General features: G+C 41.6%; 2 protein-coding genes across 4 annotated transcripts; both read left to right on the top strand.

The window, feature by feature from the left end:
- Window positions 1-5,941: 5,941 nt before the first annotated feature.
- On the top strand, window positions 5,942-6,760 carry foxl2l (forkhead box L2-like). Its single transcript, XM_037480478.2, has one exon. The coding sequence runs from the start codon at window positions 5,942-5,944 to the stop codon at window positions 6,758-6,760; it is 819 nt and encodes a 272-aa protein (XP_037336375.2).
- Window positions 6,761-8,059: 1,299 nt separating this feature from the next.
- tmem201 (transmembrane protein 201) lies at window positions 8,060-19,507 on the top strand. 3 transcript variants are annotated; one of them, XM_037480475.2, is made up of 11 exons: window positions 8,060-8,268; window positions 8,946-9,066; window positions 9,207-9,395; window positions 9,479-9,658; window positions 10,028-10,392; window positions 10,484-10,684; window positions 13,853-14,058; window positions 15,009-15,071; window positions 15,162-15,452; window positions 15,593-15,721; window positions 16,419-19,507. In XM_037480475.2, the coding sequence occupies exons 1-11, from the start codon at window positions 8,159-8,161 to the stop codon at window positions 16,514-16,516; spliced, it is 1,953 nt and encodes a 650-aa protein (XP_037336372.2). In that variant the 5' UTR covers window positions 8,060-8,158; the 3' UTR covers window positions 16,517-19,507. The 3 variants fall into 3 exon arrangements, with proteins under 3 accessions (XP_037336372.2, XP_037336374.2, XP_037336373.2); XM_037480477.2 differs by lacking the exons at window positions 13,853-14,058; window positions 15,009-15,071; window positions 15,162-15,452; window positions 15,593-15,721; window positions 16,419-19,507 and adding an exon at window positions 11,878-13,200; XM_037480476.2 differs by lacking the exons at window positions 13,853-14,058; window positions 15,009-15,071; window positions 15,162-15,452; window positions 15,593-15,721; window positions 16,419-19,507 and having other exon boundaries at window positions 10,484-13,200.
- Window positions 19,508-21,385: the final 1,878 nt, after the last annotated feature.

Below are 21,385 nucleotides of genomic sequence, written 5' to 3'. Positions count from 1 at the left end.
ATGGCACAGGAGCTTTGCACTAACGGGCCCGCAATGTTTTGGACAGATGTCAACGTACATCAGTTCCCTAACATAAAGAAAGTAGCGATCGTCATCCTCAGTATGTTTGGATCAACATACACATGTGAGTCAAGTTTTTCACACATGAACTCAATAAAAAGCAACTCTCGTTGCTCCCTGACTGACCGTACTCTCCATCAATGCCTCCGGATTGCATTGACAACTTACGAGCCTAAAGTCACTGCTCTCGTTCAAAACAAAAAATGTCACTTCTCCCACTAAGTCAGCAGGGTAAATGTAGCCTAACTACATCAATATAATGTGGGATGTGTAAAATATGTTCCCTCAGTGTGCAGCTTGTGTAGTTAGTTAAAGTTGTGCACTTTTTATTTTTATGCACTTTGAGATGTTCCTGCATGGGTCAAATATGAGCAAGATGTTTATTTTATTTCAAAAGGAAAGTTAATGTTATTTTTAATTGCTTACTGTGCACTTTTTTGTTTTATGCACTAAGATAGGTCAGATATGTAGCCTAGGTAGGCCTAGGCAAGAGGTGCCTAGGTCAGTTTCTTTTCTTTTGTAAGTGGAAAAAGTAGGAGCTACCTCAGATTCTGTTCAGTTAGCTCTTTTGTTTTTTATGAACCTTTTGCTGTGCAAACTCACCAAAGTCAAAAGAGAAACAATTAATAAATGTTTTTTAATAAATTTGTTTGTGTTGGTTTTAAAATTTGTCATTACGAGCTGCTTCGCCGCTGAAATGACTGGCCCAACTAACCTTTCTCGATTTAAAAATCTGGCCCAACTGAATTTGTAATTGAATAGCCCTGCCCTAGTGAATACTTAGATTACTGAATGGGGGGGTGTGAGTTGGAGATATTTTTGCAATGCAGATAAGAACTTACACCCGGCATTACAATAACAAAGTGAAACACACATCTTACTGTCAAATCATCCTCACAACCAACATCAACAAGTTTTACAAAAAATGAGAAGATTCACACGTTCCCTGCAGCATTGGAGAGTGTCACTCTGCCGCCCCCTGCTGTCAGAGTGTAAAAATACAACAGAAGAAGAACGTCCACACGTTTTAGAATTCCATAGAGTTAATACATCTTTTGCAGTGATAAATGCCAGTATTTTGGTCATTCAGATATATACTAGAGCCAATATAACATTATAATAGTACACATTATATTAAACTTTGCTGCTTATATTAGAGACAGTACTACACCACATGTTTAAGGTACAATACTGGGCATGAATGCAGAGTTTGTATTATATGCGTTATTGACATATTTTGATTGATATCCCGTTTAATTCTATGTTTAGCCATACTATAATTTTATCATGGCTCATATTAATTTATTTTGCTGCTGCAACACCCACATTTCTCCTCTGGGGACCGCTAATGGTTTATTTTGGCTTTCACCTATCTTATTAGTACATTTGAAATGTATTTTTTATGAATATGTATTGTATTTTATGATAGTTATTACTTAATGTCTCAATAATGAAACGTAGAAACATCTTGATGGGTGTAAAAAATATTACCTCCTCAAATCAACAATGTTTTGTGTTTTTCCATCCACCTCCAGAAGAGGGCACTGGAGAAAATCAAGGCAAACTGTCCCTTCATTGAGTTTTCCAAAGCACACATGGTAAATAGAGAGGACTGTAGACTATATTATATCCTCACCGTCACATGAGTGTTCGTAGGTAGAAACATTGCATCCACTGAAACGTGAAGATTTAACTGCACAAACAACCTCTCACTTTCTTTTTAATACTAAACTCAATAGGAAAATCACATCCACAGCCTTACACCCCAACAAAATGTGCTTGTTTTTACAGTAAAGCGTGAGAGAGCTGAGAAAATAGAAAATGTGAGAAAACAGTGAGGGCATAGTACATCCTGCTTATTCAGGCGTGGCTGGTATTTGGCCGTGTCTTTATCAGATAAATGAGATCTCAGCCACATAACTCATTGTGCTAACTGGGAGAGGCTGCAGCGAGTTACCCGTATAGAAGTAATATGTCAGGCAGTTGTCACAAGCCTCACTGTTATCTGACGCAAGCAGGAGCATACTTGTGACAAAATTTGCATGATAGCTTGAAGATAACATTTGTGTGGCAACAGGTCGATCGGGAGGAAACAGCTCAAACAGGAGGATCATCAGTTTGATTCCATCCTGTAACAAGTCCCAGCAAATAGATGATACACTATTGTTTTTAAGCATTCGAGTAATAAAAACGCTGCCATGCAATTTGTCACAGAGGGAATTGTTGATGGCTTTGTCTTGGCAGAGCTCATTTTTTGACAATTGAGTGTAAAAATAATATTTTTTACCTTAAACCTGAGACCGAGACATGAGACACGAGTCTCCGCCATAAAAGTCCAGGATTGATAAGATACTTTTGCAGAGAAGAATCTCTCTGTACAATCTTACAGAGTATGTTTGAAGTCATACATTAACACAAAAAGGACATTTGAGGGCGTATGTCAAACAACAAAGATCCAATTAAGTGGCGCACACAAACATGTATCATCTTCTATGAGTTTGGAGTTTTTGTGAGTGTGATGAACTTCGTTTTTGGGAGACGATGCATGTGAAAAGCTTTGTTTAGGGAGTGGTAAACTGGAGATGCGGGTAAATGATTGGCACGGCGCTGGCTGACAGGCCGTCATGTGGAACCCTACAAAGGGATGCTTTGTGTGAGGAGGCACGGGTCATTGGGATCATGAACTGAACAGTCCTCTCCAGCATCTCATCACCTGCCGCACCTAGCACGGGAACTCTTCCAACAAGCAGTCAGAGAAGTGAAAGAAATGATCACATGGATCCTATTTGAAATGTTCATACATGCACGAGTATCGTGCTAAGGGTGGTGCAGGAATGTGAAATGGGCCGGCCCACATTTATACCTAAAAACTAAAGCGTAGGCCTTTTTGTTTTGACTCTTATGTTGACTTTTTTGTTGTTGTATCTATCTGATTCCCGTCACATTAGATCAAAAGTGTTGTTTGTTCCGCCATTAACAGGCAAGTCCAGTCTCCTGTAATCCGTGGATTAGGGAGGTTTGGGAGTGGTGCCTGAAATGACTACTGTAAGTCAAGAAGCGGGCTGTGATCTGCCTCCTGCACTTATGTTTAGACAGGAGCCACAACACACACTGGCACTTCCTTTTATCGCTGATTGCAGCTTTACAGGTGCCCTGGTGGGTCATATTTCATACCTACACACAACTGAAGTCCAACCACACCATTTCTACTTGCTAATTTTCATCAGTTCCTCATTGTCAAAGCCAGGGGAAGAACATAAGCAAATGAAATGTAGGTCAGCAGGTTAACCCCATTTGATGTCCTCACAATCAATTATAGTTTATTCACAACAACGGCACTAATTGTGGATTACCTGCGACCTTCGCAGAGCTTTATTTTACTTCGGGTTTTTTTTTTTTCTGGAGAATTCAAGGTAAAAAAACAGAGGCTTGAAGGCTTGCAGTCTTAACGTCCATGGCTCACTGTAGCCACTGTCAATGTTATCAGTAAGACATGTCCTATTACACCAAGCCTGAATGTAGACTGTGAAAAATAATGATTGTGACATAATTAACTAAAAGCCAACTATCTCTCTCAATAGATGACGTTACTTCGTTGTAAAGACTGAGTGGATGAATCAAACGGATCAGTAATGTAATCTGTGCAGTGAGAGGCCAGAGGAGGAAACATTTTAAAGGTCTGCATCTGGCCATCACTCGGCACCTACAGACAGAAGGGTATCCCGTTGCCTCAATCTCAACAGCTCACACAGCCTTCCTCTTTTCTTTTCCTTGACAGTGTGCAGGAAGAAGAGAAGCAAAGGTGTTGTTGAGCCACCTGATCTGTTAAGAGCAGTTCTGGACCAGTGCAGCTGTGTAGACACCATCTGTGCGTATGAGGTATCCGTGGTATGACAGCTGGGATAAACTCTGGTCCAGAGTAATTTTTTTTCTTTTAAGTGCTAAACCTGACGGCCTACTTTTAACAGCATGGTACGTCGAATAGTTTTACTTTTTTATGTGTAAAAGCAACATATATTTAGATTAAATATGTCTATGAAAAAGCAGGCTTCATTGGGTATTATTACAACGTTGGCTCAGGTGGTTTCGTTGACTACTTTAAATACACAGCGGTTTAACTCGTCATACCGTATGTTTTGCCAGCGTATTGTCACAAAGTGAAAGTATTCCCCTAGATGTTAAAAAAATGCATTATCAACCGTCAAGTAATATTTCAAAGACATTTGGGGTTTTCATCATTGAATGCAATAGTGACCGCGTGTGTTTGACGGTTATGGATTTACGAGAAATAACAAGAGACAAACTTTCTCATGAAAACGTATTCATCTGTTTAATTTAGTTTTCTAGGGCCTCGATTGATAAAAACAATGCAGTGAGAATGCTGCTTATTCATTCAACTGTAGCACAGTATTGAATAAAGGATTGAGATTTCTTTTTAAATTCTTAGCACTTAGAGTGAAGTTCTGAACAGATCACATTGATTATATTTCATCACAAACTCAAGTTTATCACTCCAAATGTGAATGCTGTGTATGACTTGAAAGCAGGGTTGAATACAGCCATGACACAGTTTTAGTTTTTTTACTGTTGTGGCTGTTTTTTGATAGTGTTTTAATTTCCATCAGGAAAAATCACAAGATATATTTAGTAAAAGACTGAGCAAAGTCATGGATTGTATTAATTCTGTATTGCACTAAACTTCAAATGATCAAGGCATTATCTGAAACTCTGGCCAATAGAAAAGTATCCAGCACAACTCCTATTAACATCATTACAGTGATTACAATGCAGCCGATGTGCACACGAATCCTTTGCAAAGACGGCTTTGCTGTTCCACTTGTTGCTGTCAGTTCAGGCCAGACAGGCTGTCTGTTGGGGGGTGATCATTATCTCTCTTCCTCAGAGGACAGAAAGGCCCGTTGTTCATGCCTATGCTGTATGTGGGTGGTGTGCTGTTTGTGACATGTTTAGCTGGAACTATGTGTGCAGTGGTGGAAAGTATGTAAGTGCAGTTACACTGTGCTGTACAAATTGAAAGTACTTGTAACAATAAATAAACATAACCAATAAATTCAAAAAAAGAATAGTGATTCATCTTTAGAGGCTAATGTACAAATACCTGGTCACAAACTATTTCAAATTCTGTGCAGTCTTTTAGCAGCAATTATCACATACAGTTAAGTAAGTATTTATCTAACGTCAAAATCATTACAAATGTGATCTTTGAAACTCAACTTATTTCATTGTTGTCTATCTTGTCACCGATTGGTTATTGTTGTCAATTGTAAATGTATTTATTATAAATATAATGTATTTTATTGTTTTATTCCTCTGATTTCAAACATGATTTTGTTAATTATCAAATTACTGTGTATATTAAACCAAATAAATACATTTGGGAGGGGAAGGAAAACTAATTGGGTCAAGTAGAATCCCCCCTGAACTATTTGGGATTCTCCGTGTTTTGTCGGTACATAATATGAAATGTGTAAAGGGAAATAATCCCTCGCAAAAAGCGCGTACAAACATCTGTCTCCATCTGTTGACGCTATTTTGACTGCGAAAAATCAATATAACTCAACAGAGTCTTTGATCCCATCGCTCCAAAGTGTCCATGTCGCTTTGCTGTTAAGGCACAGTCCTGTGACCCCCGTTTCAACCCAAACAGACCGCAAACTAGTATCATAGGGTGGCATGAAAAAAGCGTGAGAAACCCGGCGAGATGAAAGAAGAAGATAACTGCTGCCCTCTGTACCTGTGGGAGGAGTGTGTGCACCTGCGGACACGAACACGTTCACAGCGTCTGCCGGCCTTTTTGCTTTATGCACATCGCAGCTTTTCGGCCCTCGCAGGACGCGCAGACGGACACCTCCCGAGCCCCATGGACGCACAGCTCAGAGCCCCCGGCGGTCAGGGACCGCAGCTCCTGGACATCAGCGCCAACGCTCCCCCGTCTGAAGCCAAAGGTGGGGAGGAGGAGGAGGAGGAGGAGGGGGGGAGCAGCCGGCAGGGGAAGCCGCCGTACTCCTACGTGGCTCTCATCGCCATGGCCATCAAGGACAGCCGCGACAGGCGACAGACGCTCAGCGGGATATACGACTACATCATCTCCAAGTTCCCTTACTACGAGAAGAACAAGAAAGGCTGGCAAAATAGCATAAGACACAATTTGTCTCTCAACGAGTGCTTTGTCAAAATGCCCCGGGACACCGCGGGGGACAGGAAGGGCAACTACTGGACGCTGGACCCCGCTTTCGAGGATATGTTTGACAAGGGGAACTACCGGCGGCGGAGGAGGGTGCGGAGACCCTTCGGACCGCAGAGCGTGCCGTGTCTGACCGGGAACGCGGTGGACTACCCGGGGCCGCTCTACCTGCAGCCCTACGTGAGCGGCTCCTGGGGTCTGTCGCAGCCGGCCGCCTACCCGACACCGCACGTCATCCCCGGGCACCCACGCAGCGCGTCCCCGAGCGGCCCGATGACCTCCTACTGCTCGCCCCCCCACTTCCAGCACGCTCCCTACGGCGCGTACCACCGCCACCCGGCCGTGCTGGTGCCGCACAACGCGTGTCCCTACGGCGCGGTGCCTCCGCCCGTGAGCCCCGGCGGAGGCACCGTGTCAGTGGCGTGCAACTACCAGCAGGTCTCGAGCTACGGGAGGCACGCGGAGCATTTGCGAGTTTATTCGTATGATCAATAGAGTTTTGAGGGGGGGGGGGGGTTATTTTGGGACAATTGACAGCCGGTTCTTGCTGACTCGGTTCATCTGTTTCACTTGGGCTGTCACTCATTCGCCAGAACGACATTGATTAGTTTGGTGGTTTGTTAAGGCACTTAAATGTGTCAATTAACTGTTTGATAAATTGTTGGATTAAGTGAATGCCGAATGATAAATGCCAGTGACGCGAACGATACTGTTCGCATGTTTGATCGAGTGAGAATGTCCGGAATACAGGTGACTTGAAACTGAGGCCCAGTTTATGCCTCTTTTGTTGAGGATTTTTTTGGAACAAAATCAACCTGGTTGTTTTATATTGTTAAACATGTTTCTACATTTAGCCTGTTCTTACTTTTGAAGAAACCTATTTGTAATAATGTTATTTATTTCTTTTTGTCTGGTTTTATACAACTCTTTGTGTTGATATGCAACCGTTGGGGACATTTGTAGTTATGGTTACTTGATGTAAAACACATCATCTTTGTTCAAATAAAATTGTATTTTTTGCATCAACTCCTTTTATAGATTGACTTATTCCTCTGTAGATGGCTATATACAGTATATTAATCTATTCATTCATTATAATGTTTGTAGTACTAGTATACAACAGTTATTAGAGCGTTCTGCTTTTAAGGTTTTTATGATGATTTTCTAAATGCAAAGGATTGGCACCTGTCTTCCAAACATATATTTTACCTGCATAAGTGGGAAGGAAAGACATTAACTAAATATATTAGATTAGAAATGCCCTGTTGAAATAGACTAAAATCAAAGAACACATTTATTAACACACTTATTTATCTATATGATCATTCACTTTATTACTATAACATTTATGAAGAAACGAGCAACTAATATTACAGCACAGATGAAGTGAAGTAAAATGTAAAATAGTTTGAATATACCTCTGGCTATAACGTTTCATGCTCGTCAGGCTACCTTGGGTGAAAGTTATTTTAAGAGTCGTAATGCACAGTCCTGTTTTGTTTTGAGTTTCACACCATGATGAGAGGGAAGATAAAAGAGAAAATTGTTCACTCACACATTCCAACACTTTCATACCATTCGTCAAATACACAAAACTTTGTTTAGAATCAATCAAAAGTGTGATTGAATCCAATTCAATTGAACTTCCACCTAAGAAACTCCAACTTCAATGAAATAATTTACATGAACGTGATTGTTAGATCGCGGGTGGTTCTCAATAATTGAATTAAAAGGAATGAATAAAAAAATATTGGAACGCGTCCCTGCTGTTACGCACCTTCCGTTTCCGTTTCATGGGCGTGAACAAAAGGGATCGCTCGCCGCGTGCGCTCTCGCGCCGTGTTTATCGGCATCGAGTCCTAACCTTACAATTTGTCCCTGATTGCAGCAGAAATGGAGGCGTTAAACCAGCTTCTGTTGGAGTATCCTGAAATAATGTACAGTGGAGTCGGAGCTACGGCGTCTGTCGCCGTCGGAGCGCTGATATACAAATTTGCCACCCGGTAACTTGAAGCTTTTGCATGTGTTTTTGCTAACGTAGATTCGCTTTAACGGTAGTACAAATAAGCAAACCTGTGTTAAACATTTGCATTTATGTTAAAAGCATTTGTGTTTGATTATCGTGAGATTAAAGAAGCAATGCTGGCTATAGAACAGAGTCGTTTGTTCTCTTACGTCCCGCTGGACCGAGTGCTAACTTTGCTAGCTGTGCTGCTAACCAACTTAAGATAGCACGATAATGAATATTATTTTTATTATTTAAATGCACATATTTTTTTGGGTGCATGAAAGCTGTTGTGTGCATACGTTAATGAAATGCTGTATCTTATCAGTTACAAGGTAATAGTCACTCTGTCCCTCGTTTTAAAGCAAGAATAGTTGTAACCCTCCCCTAGTTTATGCATTGATTGTGACATCTTTTGAAAAACCAAATGGTACATTTCAAGGGTTTTCATCCCAACAAACACATTTGACCTAACATGATTGCTTTGCAAATCTGCATTGCTAAAGGAACTTCAGGGCTTCCTAAAGGACCTGCAAACAAAATGACACATCATTCAGTGTCTTAGACCAGCAGTGTCTCGTTCATATAGAAGTGATACGTTGTACCTTAATACATGTTCGCATTGTCTATTGATAATATGTTGCACCATGTAAGTTTTCCACTTCTAATTTACAGAAAGAAGCCGACTCACGCAGACGTGAACTGCTGGTTCTGTAATCAGAATTCTGTGGTGCCCTTTGGAAACAGGAACTGCTGGGACTGTCCCAGTTGTGATCAATACAATGGCTTCCAGGAGGTTAGTTAGTAGTTAGTCAAGTAAAAGTACTTGAAATTGTTTTTTTTAGCAATTTAAATTTACAGTTATTTGTATTTACACAGCCGCGAAAGTGTTTTAGTTTTAATTGTACTATTTTTGTTCATCCGTCTTGTTTTCAGAATGGCGATTACAACAAACCCATCCCAGCTCAGTACATGGAGCATCTTAACCACGGAGTATCTGGTAGCCTTCCCTCCACCACCAACGCACAGCAAGGGGTTACCAGTCAGATGCTCTTGTGCAGAAAGTGCATAAAGAACCAGACGGTTGTAATAAAGCAGTTGGCCTCATTTGTCCCACGGGATGATGTACGTACTATTCGCCACCACAATGCCGTTATTTTCACCATTACTGTATACTTTAGATTTAAAAATGGTTGTCTTCTTTGTAGGAGAACTACGATGAGGAAATCGAGGCGTACAAGCACCACCTGGAGCAGACCTATAAGCTTTGCAGGCCGTGTCAGACAGTGGTAGAATACTACATCAAATATCAAAACCGGCAACTTCGTACCGTGCTCCTCAACCATCCGCTTCGACGGAGTGGAGAATCCGACAAGGGCTTCATAAAGGTTAGTGCAATCCAAAGGCACATATGTCAACGTTGAATTCATAGTTGAAATATATCGTCCATATAATATTTCCCCAATTCCACTGTTGTCACTCTAATCTTTATACTTTGTTTGGAGGACATTATTTTTATTTAAGTAGATCACACACATATAGGGGTTATGTATTCTCTGCCACCACATCAGTAATTGTTACACTGCTATGTACTTACTGTCCAGAATATGAATCATATTCATCCTCCTTCCTATATTGTTGTCTGTTCCTATCGGATTAAAGAAATTAGTCTTTACAGTCTTTACTTTACATAGCTTACTGATTTCCTTATGTTGTGAAAATACCAGGATCAAAAAAACCTCTCCTTTCTCCCACAGAGCTCCTATTCTGTGTCATCTCCCATTGGGGTCGTACTCTTACGAACCCTTGCCTTCCTTATATGTACTTTCCTAGTTGCTACATCTTTGTGCGACTTGCCATACCAGCCCGCATCGCTGAGTGCCCCACAGACATTAAGTGGTGGGGTGACTCCTCCAAAGCCTAAACCTCACAACGAGTCCAGCCCCAACAATGAGAGCGCTGAGGCTGTGCCCGCATGGCAGGCTCTGCTGGAGCTGCTCCCAGACAAGCTCATAGAAAATACAAAGCTGGTTTGGCACCGTGGAAAGGACAACAGGTTGGCCGTGGTGTCCGTTGGCCTGCTGACTTGTCTCACTGCAATCGTCTTCGCAGGACCTGTGAGGTAAGCCATTCATGTCTCTTTATTTGGCTGAGTTTAATTCAAACAAACCCGCACTCGGGCCGGGCTCATGCGTTGCTCCATCTTGTTTAAGGTTGAGGAGAATTGATGCTGTCGCTTCTGTCCTGTGGCTCCTCATCCTGAGCCTCCACATGGCTGAGGGCTACTTGACTGACGCCTCGGGCTGGATGGACACGGCCAAGCTCGGTGCCGCCTCCCTCTGCTGCCTGGTCAGCTGCGCCGCTGCCCTGGCAACTCGCAAACCACTGGGCCCGAGAAGAGCGAGATATCGAAGGTCAGAATCCGAGCAGTGATGTTCGAATCACGTTTGAGATATGGGATTTTGTGTTAATTAGAACCAGTGTAAAACACACTTTATATATGTGTATACGTGTTCCATAATCAAACAAGAAACAAGCCGTTTTTATTTACCGTCCACTTTCTACTCGTAACCCCCCCCCCCACACACACACACATCACACGCGCACGAGGCTGCAGTTGTTTGCTGGATGTAAAATGTTGGCGGTTAACATTGATTAAGTGCAAGATGCTGTTGAGACAAATACTAATAGAATATTAGGGTACCAACTGCAAACAATTGTTAATCCTTCTGGTTTGATTTAATGGTATTCATTATTATTTTGGGACCTTCGGGAATAAAAAAAAGGCTTTAGAATGCTAATGCTAATACAATTATAGTAGTTACCAGTTCTCAAGAACGCTACATAATAAGTCTGGGGGAAGATTTTATCACATTTTCTATGACTAAATACAGTTATAATTCTGTTTTTATAAAGAAAAACAATATAGTGGGATTTTATCATTAGTACCAGACCAGTATTACACAATACAAATGTATTTTAAAGCATTTTGAATATACTCATTTATTTATTAACACTGTTTTTTTTGTGGGTGGAATATACTGCACTACAACTCATTGCATGAAGTACTAATTTGTGGAGACACTGCAGGCCAGGCTGAAGTTTTATTTTTAAATATTCACATCCCTCCTTTGTGAACGAAGGCTGATATTCAATATTTCCATCAAGTGTTCCACCACAAGCCGTTTGAAACACCACCTTTTAGTTTGTAACTGATATCCGTATGGGATCTCTTGGGAATACAACATCGGTGATGAAACAACGCGCCGCCTCTTAGAGCAGAACTGGAAGGGTTTTTTCACGTGTGACATCTCTGTAGAGACGTGGCTTGTATTGAATTTTCATCTGGACACAACGAAATCTGTGAATCCGGATCAGATCGTTGTTTCTTTTCCTTGGGGGGGAATAAGTCCATTGTCCAATAATGTTTTCCCCCCCAAAATCTGCCCTTTAGTCCAACGGCCCTGCTGTGTCCCGCCCTTTTTCTCTCCTATTTGTCCTTGCGTGCTGTGATTTCCCTTTTTTATTACTTCCACCAAGAACTTAAGCATGGACCTAACCATCACCCAATAACACCTACTATACATTTTTGCTTTGTATACTTTAGTTTTGATTAAGCTGAGGCTTAAGAACGGCGCTTACCCGTCGGGTTCCTGGCTCGTCTCCGTCTTTGCTCGAGGGAGTTTCTGATGACGCTGTGGCATCGGGCCCCCAATTTCAAGCAGAGAGCATGAGAATCACAGAAATAGACATTGATATAGTTTGACATGTGAACGATAAGATTTGAATAGCTTCAAGCAAGTCTGGATAGAAATGTTGGAGAGTCAGCACTTTCCTGTTTGCTAGAAATGTTACATTTCTTCAGCACTTTCAGTAATACTGAACCTTCTTCTGCCGACATTCTGACGTAGTTGTGGATTAAAAACCCCGATGGACGTGACATGCGCCTACACTTCACCTCTTTATTTATACTGTATTGGAACATATTGAGTGAAGAGGGATATTTATTTGACACTGATGTGAAATGGTTTTTTAATAATTAACATCTAGAATGTGTTTATAGATTGTATTTGGTAATATTTCTGCAACTAGAGCATGTGCATGTTTTTCTGTCGTGTTGTTGAAGTTACATCTTCAAACTCACCTTTTGGTGTAGTTGTTTCAAGGCTTTAAAATGTTACGATATTTTGCAACCAAAGCGCTGCCGAATGTAAGACACTACAGATCATCACCTACTTGGTCATTCGCAACGGCTGCTGTTTGACTTTGAAAAATCTATTGCATATACTGCAATGTCATATTTCATTGGTGTCTTGAGTTTTAAATTAGTTGGATTAATGATTAATCATGCTGTAGAAGTAATTATTAGGCAAGTCATTTCATAAATGCATCATGTGAAAAACTGCTATATGCACAATATTCTGCCTGAGTTTTGAATTTGTTTGTTTTTTTATTTTGAGGACTACCTACCAGATGAACTGTATAAATGTGAACCTTTCAATGTGTCCAACTCTAGCATCACTACATTGAAACATTAATATTGTAGCATTGTGCCGTTTTTACCAGTGACAGCTGTTGATGTTTGTACTGTACTCTTTTCATTATGCACCCGAGACATAAACAAATTAAAGGTTATCATTTCAAATCTTGATATTTAATTAAAGAAAGCGATCCTTTGCCCAGCCTGAGTAAGCTCTTCTACTAGATGTCACTTTGATTACTACGTGTTTTCTATATTGTGTATTGGCCTCGAAAACCACATCCGTCCATTCTGGAAGGTTCCCTGCAACATACAAACGTACCCAATGACAAGTGCTGCGGTTCGGTGCCTTTGTGCCTCGACTGCGTTTCTTCCTTTCTGTTATTGTACGGCTTGGATGTGAAGACTGTAGGAATGCTTGCTTTACAAGGAATGTAATAAAAAGCTGTTGAAAGGATATGCCTCTGTTTGTTTTCAACGCAAACACTTTACTTTATTTCTGTATTTTTTTACCAGTTTTTAAGAAAAAGCCTCATTACATTAAACTTAATGTTGATTTTTTTTTTTTAATTTAAAAAGGCAGTCTTTATTAATGGTCATGTCTGGGCCACCGGATGTCTGTGGTGGAAACGTGACCTGTATTGCTGGGCAGAATATTCCCTCCAGCTTTTGTTCTGTAGGAGCTTTCAGCTGTTGTTCGACAGCTGCAACAGCATTTCAGAGACAGCCGCCATTAATGAAGTGCTGGCGTTAAATGGCCGTCAGAGCTGTGTGGTAAAAAGATTTATTAAGACGTGCACTTGCATTGGAAGCCTACTTTCTTTTATACAACAAATGCTAAATTAATCAAGTGTCACTCTTAACTTCATAAAGCACTCGATGGGAGTCCTCTATGAAGCCGTGGATCGGTTCTGTTAACGTTATCTACAACAAGTTGTAAATTGGCTAATTTGATGAAATTGCACATTCTTGTTTCTTCTGAGTTTGTATCCCTCATGGTTGAAATGCACTTATTTGAAGTCACTTTGGATACAAGTGTCGGCTAAATGACCTGTAATGTGATTTCAGTTGGTAGACAGATCGGTTGCTCTTGTGTGTGCAGATACCTCGCAGGCAGCGCTGCTGTCCCGCCCCCTCCGCTCTGTCAGGACCCGGCGGACTCCTTCGTCCTGACCCCGCCGCCCAACCTCTTTAAGCTCATCAACCGCCAACAGGGTCCTTACGAGCGCAAAGCTTCCCCCACCTCTCTGCCCGGGCGCCTCAGCAAGGCACTCTGTCTGGGCACCATGCCGTCGCTCAGCAGGACAGGTATACAGACGATATCGAGATTGATTTATCAATGTAACAATGTACATTAAAAAAAAAAAGTCAAACCGAAGATCTGCCAGTATCAGATCAGGGAAGTAGGCTTCTGCCAGTATCAGATCAGGGATCTGATACTGGCAGATCTTCGGTTTGACCTTTTTGTTTTATTATTGTGTGATTGGGTTCAGTGGCTTGTTATTTATTTGACAATTGATGCAGTAGTGGGAATATTCTGCCTACTGTCATGTTGCATAGCTGCTTTATAAGATCTAACAATTGATTAGATATAGTAAATTTACTTTAAACTGCTCGTTGTACAGTTTGTTCCCACTGCTCTTTCCATGTGTTGTTTTCATGTCAGAGAGGCACTGCGAGGTTTATTTGTTTCTCATATAAAAAGCTGAACATTTTGAATGACCCTCTGGAGGACAAACCATGTAATGGATATTGTTTTTAAACGGGCCCCCCTATTGCAACTTCTTTACTTATTTGCCAGCATATTACGCCACAGAAAGTTGTCTATTTTCAAGCAGCGACAACATTGGTTCCCGCCACCAGAGGGATTTGTTGCTTTTCTTTGTCATGTTTGATAACTGAATGTGATTGGATATTTTTTGGGGGGGGGGGGGGGCTTCAAAAACGTTTAAATGTTGATGATATTTATTAAGTATATCATTACTAGATCAATCTTTAATGATAATAGATAGTTGCACCTAGAGCTGCATTTATTATTCTATTCCACTAGGGGGCAGAATTTAATATAAATAACCAGACTCAATGACCAGCGCCACATCTCACAATGTTTTAAAATTGTCACGGCCTCATTTAATAGCCTTCGGTTTCCTACTGTTAGCTTCATCAGACAGAACAATATTGGCTTTTATCTTCTAGTTCTGTTTCGACCCTGATGTGATTGGTGGCATCACTTGATGTGGGATTATCTTCTTTTTCAGATTCCGGTTACCTGTTTAGCGGAAGCAGGCCCGCCTCACAATACAAAGACTCCCCTTCCTCAGGTATTAGAAATCCTGGTGATTTTTGAGTTTCCCCACTTCATTGTCATCTTCATTTTATTGTTTGACATTTCTTGCATTGGTTTGGCACAGATTACTTTTCACTGATGTCCGGGAGCCGCCCGTCCTCCCCTGGCCCCTCTCCCACTCCTTCAGTAGCTGGCTCGGTGACCTCCAGCTCAGGTTCTGCCAGACTTCGGCGCCCCCTCATCAGCCCGGCTCGCCTCAACATCAGCGGTCGGAAGCTGCGGCTGTTCGCGACGGAGCCGGAACCCTCTCTCGCGTCCCCGTCGGTGTCGTCGTCACATTTCCACGTGAAGTCGGCCTCCTCCGTTTGCAGTGGGCACTTTTCACCCGACGCATCACCCTTCCAAAGCCACAATGGTAAGTACAGCCGAGGTCGCACTGACGCAAGGGAAATGTTCTGTGCGTGCAGCCGTCTACATCTTTACGGAGAGATTTTTTTTTTTTTTTGAATTACTTAATGTTCACTTCATCTATGGCTCTCTGACTTGGCGTTACAGATTTGAGTTCCTTTTTGAGGGACGGCAGTATGATCGAAGAGGAAGAGCGGCGAGGCAGCTCCTCGGAGTCCTCCGCGTGCCTCGTTGGGACTACTACACAGGGACCCGAGAACAGCCCTCCTCCCAAAGGTGAGCAGTCCGTCCCATCGAAACCCAGCAGGCCAATGGCAGCTGCTCACTCAAACGCCGACATGAACGTTCAACCCATTTCCAGCACCGCCGTTGGTCCACGTTAGTCTTAAACAACGCACCCGGCCAAATCAGTCTTGAGTCGGTTGAGTGGTCAACTGGCTTCGGGCTTTTCCTCCGTCCATTTGGCCAGGAGGCCGAGGCCTACTACCTAGTTCTTGGTGCTTAGAAATGGACGTTGTCCTGTAAGGGAAGTAGACTGCAACAGTCATTTCACCACACCGTCCACTATGCACCAACTTGTTAAACACCCTTCTTCACCAAGACTCTCTAGAGGGGCTTTGATTTGGCCCCCGGTTTTATTTGAGAGGAAAGGGTGCCGTCTGATTGTTGAATTTAAATCTAGCATGTGCTAGTTTCAATGGCCACCCCATTACTCGCGCTGAGGCAGAAGCTTTCTGACCAAAATGACAGGAGCACAGGAGCCGAGTACCAGAAACAGCGGAAACTGGTTCACACTTTACACTCTCATGGTTCACATGCGCCTGAGGTTAAAGTCGCTGAGACTCGGATCAGCCTGAAAAAAAACGACTTAACAGTAAAATTGTGAAGAATTTACACAAGGAAAAACATTCTTTCCACATTAATGATGACAATCAACCTGAAAATGAATTTGCTTTCGCTTTGACTTCTCCAGGTTTAATAAAACGGTTTGTCTGGCCGGGCCTCTTGCTGGTCAGCCTGACGTCCAACCTGTTTGTCGCCTGCCTCTACATGTACCACAACTGGAGATGAAGCGTGGATGGCTCTGCTGCTTTTCTCAACTGCGCAGAGTGAGTTGGCGTCTGACCTTTGACATCCAGGGTGCGTGTGTCGACCTGGAGGCCATTAAGCCATGTCAGGAACCATCAGATTTCTGCACGCCACTTGCGGTTTGCTGGTGCTAAGGGAATTACAGACGTCTGGCTGACGGATTTTTAAAAGCGAACCTCCCATCTGCTTGGAGGAATGTGAAAAAACGTGTGGGGAAATCAAATGTAGCTTTATTGTGATTCGAGACTTCTTCTTTTTTTTTTTTTTTTAGGGGTTGGGGTGGGTCGTAGGGTTCTGGCCTGGATCTGGGTTTGTCTTTTGGTTTGTCACTGCTCCTCTTGCACGAAGGCAGGCACATGTTTAATTGAATTACGTGGCTCAATTGCAGCTGCGCTGAGGCTCTAAAATGTGCAATAAACATCCTGTTCAGATGATGCTGCTTGGACGCAGAGGTTCACGTCTTGTCGACTGATGCTGATCGTGATGAGTGCTTCACTTCTCCAGACTGAATGACATTTCTGGTCCTCCAAATGAACCAGAACTCATTCATTAAACAGCATGTTGTGTGGTGGTGCGCACAGTGTTTTGTATTTTGGAAAATCTTTACAAATCTTTCCTTTTAACATCATGATTTCACAGCATTTCACTATTGTTCTGTTCACTACAGTTTACAGTAAACCTTTATTCAATGATTTTATGGTGTTTTGTATCTCATACCAAGGGGACTGTCACAATCATTCACTACAGAAATGGTTCTCTTTCATCAACCCTTTCTTCTGCTTTTCCAGGTTGTTAGGGGCAACACTCCGAAAGTCAAAGTGCAATATATATATTTTTTAAATCCCGCTCACACTTGCATAGAAATGGCACAGGGGTTGAAGATACATTTTTATTCCAAACTGAGCTGTGAACTGATATATAGAAACATTTTCTGATAAATAGTTGGCAAAAATCTTTAAACTTTGCAGTCAAACGCACATTCAATTTTAATGGGTTTGCACTAGTTTCTTTCTGAAAAGTATTTCCACTTTTTGGGGTTTGTCTTGTATTTTGAAATGTGATTTGAAATTGTTGTTTTTAAGTTGAAGAGCACAGTGTGTGTGTGTGTGTGTGTGTGTGTGTGTGTGTGTGTGTGTGTGTGTGTGTGTGTGTGTGTGTGTGTGTGTGTGTGTGTGTGTGTGTGTGTGTGTGTGTGTGTGTGTGTGTGTGTGTGTGTGCGCTTGCGTGTGTGTGTGTGTGTGCGCGCTTGCGTGTGCATGACAAGAGTTACAAAAAGTTGTACATTTTAGACAAAAGAATTAGAAATCCCTTAGTTCGCCTGTGTTGCTTTTGGTGCGAGAATGTCAGGCTTTCGGGTCTTTTATTTTGACATGTTCAGTGTTGTACTGTTGAATGGAAACACACTTGATTTTAGACTGGCCAATTTGAATTTTTGTTAATTGAATGTGTCTATTTAAACTTAGCCAAAGTAAAAATGTAACCATGTTGAAATGATTTTTTGGTGTTTTTCTAACATTGTCACATACAGAATCCCAACATCTGCATCCACCCCCTGGGAGTCATGCCAATACACTGAAAAATACTAATATTAACACTAAATGAAAAATATACTTTTAAGGAATTGAATATTAAATGAAGAATATAGCCATGTGGTAAAATTAAATGTATTTATGTAATAAAACAAGCTATAATTAACCAAGCCCTTAGTGCTAAAGCTGGACTTTCCCAACTTCAAATGAACCAGCAGCTGTGTGCAGGGGGAGACAGCTAGAAGATATGGAAAGACTTACTTAAACAGAGGCTGCTGCTGCTTCTTGTAGCTTTAAGTCATTCAGACCCCTGTGAACGGTGCCGGAAACCGACTCGGCCTTAGCAGGAACGCTGGAGAGCGTTTCAAAGTCCTTGGACCCTAAATTAATGAATAAAGGTTGCCGAGTTGTTGTTTCAACATTGACCGGTTGGGAAAGCCCCCCTGCAGGGCCGATCCATGCAGCGACATCCTTACAATTCGATCAAACTGTCTGACATGTATGAATGTTTTGTGGATTGTTACTAGGCAATTTCATCCTCCCGTTCTCATACGAAATGATCAATTTCAGTTTTAGCGTTTTGTTCCGTAGGGCCTCACAGGGGTCTGAGAAGTGTAGTGATGTCTATTAGAGTAACTTATGTTGAATGTATGGCAGTTTTCCATCATGTATATTTTTGGATTGGTTTTCTGTGTGAAATTGTGTGTTTTCATGTTGTAGATCTTTGGTGCTGTGATGTGATAATTATGCAATGTCTTTTAGTTGGATGCCATGATTGAAGAAAAGGTCTCTTGTCTTGTAAGTAACTGGATGAAGGTCTACGTACCTACGCCAGGTCGCTAAATATATCTGAATATAAGTGTTTTTCTTTCTAACAAAGTCTAAAATTGTTAACAGTTTTAATTATTTGATTTTGGAACGCCAAATGACCTGACTGGGAGAGAGACAAGTCCGTCACATTGCTCAGGCTATTTCTGAACAATAGTCATTTAAAATAATTTATTCGTGAAATTGGGCAGCGAGAAGGACCCCGTGTCTGCGTGTGTTCCCTCCGGCACTCTGGCTTCCTCCCACAGACCAGACGTGCTCTGGTGATTGGGTTGATCCACTCGGTGTGTGCATGTGAGTGTGAGTGGTCGTTAGCGCGTCAGTCTTGCGATTGGTTGGCGACCGTCTCTCACCCGATGTTAGCTGGGATTGACTCCAGCCCCCTCCCCCCCCCCCCCCTATACATGTACTAGAAAATAAACCATTGACACCTTCCTGTTAATCTGACATAAGTCGTTACGAATGTCCTTTTCACAAATTGATCAATTGACCAAAATCATTCCAACTGTGCAACAAGCTATTTAAAGGTGTGCAAGGGGTTATACTCTGAACTAATAATTTACAAATGGATGTCTCCTCATGTCATTAAAGGTCAGCTGTGATAAATATCTAATTCCTTTTCTGTTATCCAAGCACTTCTTGTTTCCATGCACTCGCCGTGTGAGCACCCATTCTCAGCTACTTGTTTGTTCGATTACAGCCTGCCCATCTCCGGTATCTTCCAGGGGTCTCTTTTGTCGTGTTTTTATTCATGACAACTGCTCCCAATGGGACTCACTGACAGTTTTGTTGTGTTGGTTGTGTGTCCTTGATAGATTTCAGCACGGATTAACAGAATGTGAATCGGCGCTCGAGACGTCACGAAATAATCCGTTGGCTGCAGTTTCCTCCAAACAAGGATCCATTTCAAGTCCTTCCTTTTAAGTCATGATGAGAAAGTTAGTTTTTTTAAACAAAAAAAAAAGGAAAGAAACGCTAGCCCCGAAGACAGGTAGCACGTCTGAATATTACATGAACAACTCATTGTTTTCACTCATTGTCAGGGTAAATATGTGTGACGTTATCTATTTGGTGTTCCCCTGCACTGAAAGGGTCTGGTTTTAACATAACGGCGTGTTTAGTCTGTGTTTATTGAAGGTACACCCGCAGTTTCACTTAAATCTCAGGAAAAATGACGATTTGAACTCTGTGCCCCTGAGTTCCTATTAAAGCAGCTAGAGTTGCCTGATGTGACGGACTACAGGTTTACTGACAGGGCTGTATTGTTGATAAAAGCGCACTGACTAGGGGGGGGGGGGAAGTGGGTTCATGCTTTCAGTCTGCAGCTCTGGCCAAAAGTTTCTCTTCTGTACACTCACTTCCTGTTTATTTTAACTTGAGCTACTAGAGCACCAAGAGGCTGATGTTCACATGAAGGATTAACACCTGCAGACCAAACTCCCAAGTATATCACGCATGTTTTTATTTACTGCGGTGTGGCTTACTCTGTCGTAGATTTCAAGTCAATGAATTACGTACTTTGCGCATCAATTAGCTGAGAGTAGATAGTTGTAATGTCATGCTGTTCATGTTGGTCCCTGCATTTCCCCTTTCTAGGGTAGTACTACTGTGGTTTCGTTCCATGAGACTGGTGTCATTGTTCGCGATTTGCTGCCGAACTGAAAACATCACTGGTCTTATTGTTACTACATGGAAATATGTAATAGTAAGGCAGTTTTCCCATCAAAATAGTTTTAGTTTTATTACAGACATCCAGCCTTGAAACCTCCAGATGAATGAAGAATGAGTAAAGTTCACTGAGGTTAACTATGAATGTTACGGGTAACTCCCAAACTATAGTGGGAGTTACCCGTAACGTTACCCGTCTTTGATGACTGGTTGCAAATTCTAACATGCAAAAGAAATCGCACAATTCAACCTAATTTTAGTGCAATAAAAAACAGACGGCTGTTTTTTCTTATTTAGCTGCAAATATGTTAAAAAGTAGGAGACATCTCTGGTTTGTTTTGGATCACATTTGTGTGCTATAGATTTGACCATTGCAATGTTTGTCAAAGCAATAAATCGTTTTGCTGTTACACGCTTATTTTATTACTGATTATCCATTTTAATAACCCATTAATTATTTTCTTTATATACTAAGACGCCAGGTTGATTCTAAATTCCACCCCCCAAAGTGGTGTCCTTAAAACTCTTCTTTTATCCAAGCAACCGTCCAAATACATTTGAGGAACCTAGAAAGTATACATAGGTAGATATATAGATTTATACTGTATTGATCCCCAAGGGGAAATTTGAACAGTTGAATTTGAATTTCTTGTACTTAAGTTGCGTATTTATATTTGATGCCACTTCATAGTTGTTCCACATCCGGGGGAAAATATATTTTCTGACTCTTTTACATATATGTTTTTAGGTAAATTGGAAAAATTAATTTAGATTCTTTTCCATCTCAACAATAGTGCAGTACATGTAGGCCATTATGTGAATGGAT

This window comes from Pungitius pungitius, chromosome 1 (genome assembly GCF_949316345.1).
Source record: "Pungitius pungitius chromosome 1, fPunPun2.1, whole genome shotgun sequence".
NCBI classification, from domain to species: Eukaryota; Metazoa; Chordata; class Actinopteri; order Perciformes; family Gasterosteidae; genus Pungitius; species Pungitius pungitius.
This window is presented reverse-complemented; position numbering and strand designations above follow the sequence as displayed.